The sequence below is a fragment of the Myotis myotis genome, unplaced genomic scaffold, assembly GCF_014108235.1.
Source record: "Myotis myotis isolate mMyoMyo1 unplaced genomic scaffold, mMyoMyo1.p scaffold_m19_p_1, whole genome shotgun sequence".
NCBI classification, from domain to species: Eukaryota; Metazoa; Chordata; class Mammalia; order Chiroptera; family Vespertilionidae; genus Myotis; species Myotis myotis.
This window is the reverse complement of record NW_023416313.1, coordinates 151,789,963-151,800,859: the sequence shown is the minus strand read 5'-3', so window position 1 is coordinate 151,800,859 and position 10,897 is coordinate 151,789,963. Positions and strand designations below refer to the sequence as shown.

The 10,897-nt window shown below is 42.2% G+C and overlaps 1 protein-coding gene across 1 annotated transcript; it reads left to right on the top strand.

Moving 5' to 3' along the window:
- Positions 1–3,591: 3,591 nt before the first annotated feature.
- Positions 3,592–4,530, top strand: LOC118664378 (olfactory receptor 4F6-like). The gene has a single exon (XM_036324419.1). It carries the CDS (start codon positions 3,592–3,594, stop codon positions 4,528–4,530), a length of 939 nt encoding a protein of 312 aa, XP_036180312.1.
- Positions 4,531–10,897: the final 6,367 nt, after the last annotated feature.

The following is a 10,897-nucleotide window of genomic DNA, read 5'->3' as shown; positions in this document are numbered from 1 at the left end:
GGATATTTGTGGGTATTTGTATGTCTTCTTCGGAGAGGTGTCTATTCAGGTCCTCTGTCCATTTTTTTTTTTATTGTCTAAAGTTTTACATATGTCTTCTTTACCCGACTTGACCTCCCCCCCTCCCCCCCAGACATTCCCACCCTGGGCAAGCATCCACTGCCTCAGGGTCTGTGTCCATTGGTTATGCTAATATGCATGCATACAAGTCCTTTGGTTGCTGTCTAACCTCCCCTCCCCTACCATTTTTCTCTGGATCTATTCTTGTTCATCAAATTATGTTGATCATTATATCCCATATATGAGTGAGATCATGTGATATTTATCTTTCTCCAGCTGGCTTATTTTGCTTCACATAATGCTCTCCAGTTCCATCCATGCTGCTGAAAATGGTAAAAGTTCCTTCTTTTTTATAGCACCTCTACCCATTTTTTAATTGAGTTGTTTGTTTTGTGTTGAGTTTTATGAGTTCTTTATGTATTTTGGATAGTAAGCCTTTGTCAGAGCTATTGTTCACAAATATCTCATTCAATCCTGCCTCTTTGTTTAGTTGTCAGTTTCTTTTGCGGTGCAGAAGCTTTTTAGTTTGATATAGTCCCATTCATTTATTTTTGCCTTTACTTCCCTTGCCTTTGGAGTCAACTTCATAAAATGTTCTCTATGACCAAGGTCTATAAGTTTAGTACCTATGCTGTATTCTATGTAATTTATTGTTTCTGATCTTATATTTAGGTCTTTGATCCATTTTGAGTTAATTTCTGTACAAGGGGACAAGCTATAATCCAATTTCATTTGTTTTCATGTGTCTTTCCAATTTTACCAACACCATTTATTGAAGAGGCTTTCTTTTTTTAAAAAAATATGTTTTTATTGATTTCAGAGAGAGGCAGGGAGAGGGAAAGATAGAAACATCAATGATAAGAGGTAATCATCAATCAGCTGTCTCCTACATGCCCCCTACTGGCGATCATGTGCCTGACCAGGAATCCAACTGTGACCACCTGGTTCATAGGTCAACACTCAACCACTGAGTCACACCAGCCAGGCTGAAGACAGTCTCTTTACTACATGGTGTGTCTCTTGGCTCCTTTGTTAAAAATTATCAGCCCATATACATGTGGTTTTATATCTGGACTCTCAATTATGTTTCATAGATATGTGTGTCTTTTTGCCATTACCTTGCTGTTTTGATTATCATAGCTCTGTAATAGAATTTGAAGTGTGATACCCTCAGCTATGTTTTTTTCCCCTCAGGATTGTTATAGTTATTAGGGATTTTTTGTGGTTCCATACAAATCTTATTTTTTTTTTTGTTCTATTTCTTTAAAGAATGACATTAGGATTTTAATGGGAATTGCATTGTCTGTATATTACTTTGGGTAATATGGTCATTTTAACTATGTTGATTCTTCCAATCCATGAATACAAGATATTTTCCCATTTTATTATTTATATTTTCAATCTCTTTTAATAATGCTTTGTAGTTTTCAGTATATAGGTCAGTAGTTCATTGCTAATGTCCTTAATTGCATGTTTCATTTCCAGGATTTGATTTGTTCTTTTTTAAAACTTCAATCTCTTTGGTAAAATATTCATTTTGTTCATTAATTTGTTTTCTGAGTGCCTTGAATTGCCTATCTATTTTCTCACATCTCACTGAGTATTTTCAGAACTGCAATCTTGAATTCTCGGTCATTTACATACATATTTCCATGTGTTCCAACTAGCTTTCTGGAGAGTTTTCCTTTTCTTTCTGAGTTTCCTCATTACCATGGCTATTCGTGGTATTTGCTGGTCTCCTCTCTTTAGGCATCTATTGCATTGCTGACCTTTCTCAACCAGTTTTCTCTGAAGAGGTCGTTCTACTATTTTCCAGTAGGTGGCACAGAATCACAAGATTTTTACCTTTGTGACCTCCCACTGAAGAGGTCGTTCTACTATTTTCCAGTAGGTGGCACAGAATCACAAGATTTTTACCTTTGTGACCTCCCAGAGCTGGCCTCGTTGACTTTCTTCAGAAAGTACAGTTGTGCTGCTTGGGGGGTAGGGGGTGGGGCGTGGGGGTTTGTTTTGTCCCCATTATAATGATGACCCTGGACCTCCATGGGGTCCTCCCAGTGTGCCCCACCTGGGAATCAATCATAGAGGGAAACCACAATTCTATTGCAATAGCTTTTGGTTTGCAGATAATGTGCTCCTCGACCTAATGCCAAGGGCAACTGGACATGAGTTTTGGGAGTTCAAGGTGTGGCAGAGCTCCGTGGCTCCATTTCTTTGTCTGAAACATCATTGCCCAACAGCAGACAGTTGTGGCACCATCCCCCTGCTCTGTCCTTGCCCTCTCTACTGACTCAGCCACTATTTGCACTGCTTGCCTGCTGGAGAGCCCAGCTTGATTCTCTGTTCCTCCAGACCAGTGGTCGGCAAACTCATTAGTCAACAGAGCCAAATATCAACAGTACAACAATTGAAATTTCTTTTGAGAGTCAAATTTTTTAAACTTAAACTATATAGGTAGGTACATTGTTATTAACTTAATTAGGGTACTCCTAAGGCTTAGGAGGAGCCACACTCAAGGGGCCAAAGAGCCGCATGTGGTTCGTGAGCCGCAGTTTGCCGACCACTGCTCCAGACCCACGGAAGAGCCTGCTACCACCAGCTTCCTCCCCTCTCTGGGCCAAGCTGCTGGGCTGCATCTGTGGTTGTTTGGGCTCTTCTCCCTTGTTGCCTCCTCATTTATTCGCAGTTGCTCACCATTAAATGCTTCAATGCACGGGCCTGTCAGGTGTGCTTCTATATTGAGCAGGGAATTTTTTGTTGATATTCTTTGAGTTATAGTTGATAAACTTGTTGAAGTTTCTAGGCAACAGGCCAAGGGGATCTCTCACACTGCCATTCCTCTGATGTAACTCATCATTTATTTAAAAGATTTCCTTCACTACCCAGTATTTGCAAGATACTGTATGGGATTAAAAATTTAAAGGCACAATGATTTATAACCTTGAGTAGTTTATAATTATTTGAGGAAATAGACATGTGGCCAACTCTAAATACAATAAATAAATGTAGATGTATAGGTGGGTCATGGGTTGACTTAGACATAAGGTACCATTTGATTTGGATATTAATGAATTAATTATATTTTTGGAAATAAAAATAGGATAATTTCTTGCTTGAGGAGCAAAATCAGACTCACAGGATCTTACAAGTCTCTTTGTCATGGAATAGTCCTCTTTTGCCTATCCAGTATGTGAGGGAGAGGATAGTTAACAGTGACCAAACTGATAAAGCAATTTAATATTGAATGCCCTTTGTTTATGGTTTCATCAGGTGCATCCGTGGGCACCAGTCCACCAGATCGCTCACCATTCCTTGTGCGAGTAAGACCACCTGACAACTCAGTTACTGTCATATGTAATGACAGCAACAGTGGCCAACAGAATGTTATTAGATTTTTGTGAAATGCTCAGGTAATATTTGATTTCCAAAATTTATACACTTTCCCACAGGGTATTAATATAATAGTATTAATTTGAGTTGTGTCATTTTCTTCCTTTAGGTAACAGGAGAGTGCACCTACCAAATGAGTCAATGCATAGAGCCAATCATTCTGTGGTGTCTGAGTTTGTGTTCCTGGGACTCTCCAACTCCTGGGAGATCCAGCTTCTCCTTTTTTGCTTTTCTTGTCTTTTCTACGTGTCCAGTATGATGGGAAACCTCCTCATAGTGGTCACTGTGATGTTTGATCCTTACTTACGCGCCCCCATGTATTTTCTATTAGCCAACCTCTCCATAATTGACATGATATTTTGTTCCATTGCAGCTCCCAAGATGATTTGTGATCTTTTCAGGAAGCAGAAAGTCATCTCCTTTGGGGGTTGTTTAGCTCAGATTTTCTTTAGCCATGCTGTCGGAGGGACTGAGATGGTGCTGCTCATCTCCATGGCCTTTGACAGATATGTGGCCATCTGTAGGCCTCTCCACTACCTGACCATCATGAGCCCACGACTGTGCATTTTGATTTTAGTGGTTTCCTGGACTATTGGTCTCATTCACTCTTCGGCCCAGTTGGCGTTTGTGGTAAACTTGCCCTTCTGTGGGCCTAATGTAGTAGACAGCTTTTACTGTGACATACCCCGGCTCATCAAACTTGCTTGCACAGACACCTATAAGTTGGAGCTCATGGTCACTGCTAATAGTGGGTTCATTTCCTTGGGTGCTTTCTTCTTGCTCATTCTCTCGTACGTCTTCCTCCTGGTCACTCTTCAGAAACACTCCTCAGGTTGCTCATCCAAGGCTCTTTGTACACTGTCAGCTCATGTTACTGTGGTGGTTTTATTCTTTGGTCCATTGATTTTTTTCTATGTGTGGCCCTTGCCTTCAACACATCTGGATAAATTTCTAGCCATATTTGATGCAGTTTTAACTCCATTTCTAAACCCAGTCATTTACACATTCAGGAACAGAGAGCTGATGGTGGCAATAAGGAGAGTGTTCAGTCAGGTTGTGGGTTTTAGAAAAAATCACTAAGTGGCTTTATTGAAACACAAAATTTCCAAGTGACTCTTCATAAATTTTATGTCCCTAATAGCCAACCTTCATGGAGAATGAACCATCTTTCTTAGATCTTGTTCTTTTGTTTGAAACATATTCCTTTGAGCCTTCATTTTGCTGACTGCCTGTGGTGGTTTCCATGCATTAGATAAAGCAGCCATTGCTCCCAGTCTTGAAAAAGTGGCTTCAGATAGGTGATAAACCTTATTGTTCAACCCTGCCCTAACTCTTGGTTATCTCTCACACTTTCTAATTTCATTTCATTTATTTATTTTGTTAACCCCTACAGAGGATATTTTTTAAATTGATTTTCAAAGAGAGTGGAAGGGAAGGGAGAAGGGAGGGGTAAAGAGAGAAAGAGAGAGAGAGAAATATTGATGTGAGAGAGCCACATCAATTGATTGCCTCCCACACACCCCAACTGGGGCTGGGGAATAAACTCACAACTGAGGTACATGCACTTGACTGGGAATTGAACCCATGACCCTTCAGTGTGTGGACCAACACTCTAACTACTGAGACACACTGGCTAGGGTCGGCCCATTTTATTTTTAATGGCTCCCAGTAGTTGAGGGTGTGCCAAGACCTGTCAGTGTCTCAAGGAGAGGATCTTGGTCAGCAGCAAGATTCAGGATGATTGAAAGCCAGATCTTCAGATAGCAATTTTTAAAGTTTGTAAATATATAGTCTGTGAGACTATATATATTTACAAACATAAGCCCCGCTAACCACCAGTGCCAGGCAATGCCCTGGATAGCAGTTACAAAAATTGGAGTTTCAAATGAATATATAAGCACCTATTTGGGAGATAATGATGAGTTCTGTGAAGCGGAGGGAGAATACAACGATGGTGGGCACTTGCCTCTATTCTCTGAGAGCAGGTCTATCCCTAGGCCCCTATATGTGGGCCAACCTAAAGCTTTCCCCTCAGGCCAAAGCTCCAGTACAGACAAATAGGCCTCTTTCACAGAAAGACTGGGCTGTGTTTCAGTCTGCTGTCTGTGCTGTGCACTGGGGGTGGTAGTCCTGCCAAGAACTGTCTCTCCAATTTTTATAGTCTTTTGGGACCCAGGGCCAGGTGTTCAAGAGACACCCTGTGGATGGCAGCCACGAAGACCAGGGCACCAGACACCCATGTAAAAGCTCCCCGTGGGGAGATACTAACCCTCTAGAGCAGTGATTTTTAACCTTTTTCATCTCATGGCACATAAACTACTAAAATGCTGCAGCACTCCAAAATATATTTTATATTTTAGGCAGAACTGATTAAAAAATAGGTAAATTTTGATTCATTCACACCAGACAGCTATTGTGTTGGCTGTTGTCATTTCTTTAATTTGACAATCTAAGGGAAAAGAGGTCAGTGGCCCTGACTAAATAGTTAGGTATTGGATGTTTTAAACATTCTTGGGGCATATGGGTTGAAAAGCATTGCTTTAGAGCTCTGCATAGGGAGAGTGAGAAGATGGCGCTGGCCAGTCTCTTTCTGGAGAACGCTCCAGCAGATCCTCAAATGTGTGTCACGTCACATGCCTGACCCTCAGGCTCATGCTCCAAGGCAGGCAAAAAACAGAGGAGCTTCTCCCACACCAGGTCCAGATAGCCCTTGACCACCATTTTCACACTGGGCCCTGGGGCAAGTGAGTTCTGCACCTGAAAAGCAGTTTCTCAGATTATTATAGCCTTGATGGTCTTGTGGATGACAGCCCTGTTAGTTTTCTAGCTCGATGTCTTGGGCGATTGTCACTGGTTGGGGTGCCTGCTGTAGGGTTCAAACCCTTTGCTCCTCAGGGAGCAGCTCCAGATTTTGAGTTCTTCCCAACTATGGGTCACTGTGCCTGGTGCGGGGTTTATGACGAGATTGTGTTCTAGCCTCTCCTACCTGCTCTCCTTGGCTCGTTGTGTAGGGGTCACTTAGCCAGTTTTTTTTCCCAGAGGAATTTGATCCAAATGTAATTGTAGATTTGGTATGTTTGAGGGAGAAGGTGAGTTTAGGGCCCTCTTAGGTGCCATCTTGAACTGGAACCAGGACCGTTTTCTGCGATACGTCATTGAGGGTATATGGACCTTTAGCACCATATTCTCCTGTATTTTGTTTTTACTGAAGAATGGGTGACATTCTTTCCTGACAAGACAGAGAGACTTTTATATGGTAGGTATAGAAATCAAAGATCATATTAACCCTTCCGTTTCAGTTCCCGAATTACTGTGCCAATAATACCTTTCACATATGTTAAATTATGATGTAAATAAGTATTTTTCAGAAGAACCACACTATTTTTTTCAAGGTACTCTGCCCTATTTTTGGTACATTTGTTAAAACCATGTTTCATTATCTGTTTGTATTCCATATCTCCCTTTTCACTTGTTCTGCTTTGTAATTTCAGCCTTTTGGTTATATGCAAAAAGTAGCAATCATCTTTAGATCTGGGGTTACTTACACATTCTAATTCACAAATCTTGCTTTCATACTTTGTTCTATATGTTCAAGAATGTTCTTGACTTTATTTTTAGTCAAATAAATCAGGTGGTAGCAAACTTTTTCTGTAAATGGCCATATTGTTTTGTTTTTGTAGGTTGTATGATCTCCTTTGCAACCACTCAATTCCACTGTTGTAGCACTGAAATAGCCATAGACAGCACATACGTGAATAGACATTGCTGAGTTCCAATAAAACTTTATTTACAAACACAGGAAGCATGCCAGATTTGGGATGGCCAACAAATAGATTTCCCTATTCCCCCCAAATATCATAGTCTTTGTCTTAAATAAAAGGCAGTATAGCCTCACTCAAAATTTGCAGTTAAAATTCAGAGATTCTTGTTCGAACAGCACTAACTTACTTGCTGTGCTATCTTACACAAATTACTTAACCTCTCTGAATTTCAGTTTCTTCAAAAGCTGCAATACAACTCACAGATTATGGTTATGACTAAGTCAGATGATATTTGAAAGGGCTTTATCCACTTAAAAATTAGCTTGGGTTCCTTTCCTGGGCTATTACCATTTGCTTAGAGTCTGTCAGTTTAAAAATAAAATTTGTTTTATCTTCTAATACATATTAACCTTGTCTTCTCCCTTGTACTCTCCTCACCCCCTGGAAATATCTTATGATATATCTCAATTATCTTGTCTTTTCATAGGATTGTTGTATGTACTTTCATTGCTTTATGTCACCTGTCAAATTGAAGATTTAATTCTTTACTTCCTTTTTTAGTTCATTGGTAAAAACAATAATGGCAAATATTTACAGAGTACATACAGGCACTGCTCTTAGCTTTACCTGTTTAATTCATTTAATTCTCATAGCAATCCTTGAGATAGATACTATTATCATCCCATTTTACAGATTGGGAGATGGAGCACACAGATGTTAAATAACTTGTCTAATGGTATATTTGAGTTTAATTTTGGTTCCAGAGGCTGGATTTTTTAAAAATATATTTTTATTGATTTCAGAGAGGAAGGAAGAGGGAGATAGAAACATCAATGATGAGAAAGAATCACTGATAGGCTGCCTCCTGCACACCCCACACTGGGGTTTGAGCCCGGAGCCCTGGCATGTGCCCTGACCGGGAATTGAACCATAACCTTCTGGTTCATAGGTTGATGCTCAACCACTGAGCCACTCTGGCTGGGCCAGAGGCTGGATTTTTTTTTTTTTATCATTATGTTATTTTTCTTCTAAGAATATAATTTGATCTTTTTAAAACTGTCACTTTCACTTTTTAAAATAAAAATAGAGCATTTTTAAAAATGAGAATTTATGAATATATATTTTTCAGCCTTTATTTTTTTTGCTAGATGTTATAATATGAATATTTTTTCAAGGAACCCTGCCTCCTACCAGCCATGATCAATGAGGGGACAAGGTTCTGTCATATCATATTGCCGTTGTATCCTTGACTCTGACCTCTACCAGGCTGATGCTGGGGCTTTAGTATCATGTAGCTTCACAGCTTTGTAGCTCAGGTGTCAGGTTCCCTCTCTCTGAGCCTCAGGTCCAGCACTTCTAGTTCCCTATTATTGTCAGATTCCTGTGCAGGAATCCACACACCTCCAAGTCACCCGTCTCCTTCCAGTAAACAGCAGGACTGACATGTGCCCTCTGCCCACAACACCAGGTACACCTACTTAGCTCACACTTTCCCTCTTTTAAGGTCCCTGCTCAAGTGTTGCTTTATGACAGTGCTCCTCCTACTGGCCCACCTGAAGTAAAATATCTGATGTAAAATGTTGAAAAACAACTTTCTCCAGTCCCTGCACTGGCAATCCTTATTAGTGCTACTCCAGTTAAAAATGTTACATACACATATCAAAACCTAACATAGAATTTACATATGTATGGTTTCTATATATTTAAATGTATCTATGTATCTATGCACCCATTTATCTACCTATCTATTCATCCACCTAATGTATATAATATCATCTGATCTTGGACTCCATCTTGTTGCAAGCAGATATGGCCAAATGCTACAAGGAGCTCATGTAATACATTCAGTCTTATCATCAACAGGTATGAGCATCTTTTCCTCATTCTCCCCCCAAAAACCTGTATGACCCCAAACTTGGAGAATTTCCTAGAGGGATCACTGATTCACTTTTTGTGGCACCACCCAAAAGGAGATTCCTAGAGTAGGATTATTAATTGGAATATGCGTGCAGAAATTTGTACTAACCTTAACCAAAGCTGTAGTGATTCTGACAACTCTTGAGGCTCAATAAATAAGTCTACATATTTTAGCCTATGTGATAATAGCTTTTGATTTTCTATTAGCTAGCCAAGTGTGTTATGCCTGTTATTGCCAACACTTTTTGTTACACTTGGATAAATATAGGAGCGAGATAGAACAATTCATCTCTAAACTGAAGAAGAGGGTTTACCTGGCTCGCCAGGTGGGGTTAATAGATCCAGGGACACATTATTTTAGCCTCAGTTTGTAATTTTAAATTATGTCTCTGACACATTCTGTAATGTTTAATCATTACTATGGTTTTGCATTGAAAGAGAAAGCAACTTCCAAACCTTTAAATGCTGCTGTACAGTTACTGTCATACCATATGATTCACCAGCTCATCGTTTGACAAAAGGAGTATGGAAATCAGTCTCTAAATGAACGCAAAACTACTGTTACTGTGACAACGATGCCATCTAGAGATCCTGACAGTGATGTAGATCAGGAATGAGGCTACTTTTTTGATCCTCTGGTTTCGTCAGAGCACAGTCATCAATTATGCAAGACTGAGAACTGGAACAATCATTTCCATCAGTTGTGTAACAACAACCAGGGAATATCTTGTGATTTATATAACACTAGAGGCCCAGTGCACAAAAATTTGTGCACTCGGGGGGAAGGGGGGGGGGTCCCTCAGCCCGGCCTGTGCCCTCTTGCAGTCTGGGACCCCTCGGGAGATAACGACCTGCTGGCTTAGGCCTGCTCCCAGGTGGCAGAGGGCAGGCCCAATCCCTAGGTGCAGCCCCTGGTCGGGCTCAGAGCAGGGCCGATTGGGGGGTTGGGGCACCACCCCCTGTCACACTCAAGGCAGGGTCGATGGGGAGGTTGCGGTGCGACCCCCTGTCACACACAGAGCAGGGCCCATCAGGGGGGTTGGGGCTCCATACCCTGTCATGCACAGAGCAGGGCCCATCAGGGGGTTGGGGAGCTCCCTCCTGTCACTCACAGAGTAGGTCCGATAGGGGAGTTGGGGCACCACCCTCTATCACCCACAGAGCAGGGCCGATCAGGGGGTTGGGGCACCGCCACTGTCACACTCAGGGCAGGGCTGATGGGGAGGTTATGGCTCTACCCTGTCACACACAGAGCAGGGCCCGTGGGGGGGTGGGGGGGTTGGGGCGCCACCCTCTATCACCCACAGAGCAGGGCCGATCAGGGAGTTGGGGTGCTGCCACTCTCACACTCAGGGCAGGGCTGATAGGGAGGTTATGGCTCTACCTCGTCACACACAGAGCAGGGCCTGTGGTGGGGCTGAGGGGGTTGGGGTGCCACACCCTGTCACACACAGAGCAGGACTGATCAGGGTGTTTGGGCGCTGCCCCCTGTCATGCTGATCCCAGTGCTGGGAGGCATATTACCCTTTTACTATATAGGATAGAGGCCTGGTGCATGGGGGGGGGGCAGCTGGTTTGCCCTGAAGGGTGTCCTGGATCAGGGTGGGGGTCCCTACTGGGGTGCCTGGCCAGCCTGGGTGAGGGGATGATGGCTGTTTGCAGCTGGTCACACATCCTTCAGGGTGGGGGTCCCCCTGGGGTGCCTGGCCTGTCTGGGTGAGGGGATGATGGCTGTTTGCAGCTGGTCACACACCCTTCAGGGTGGGGGT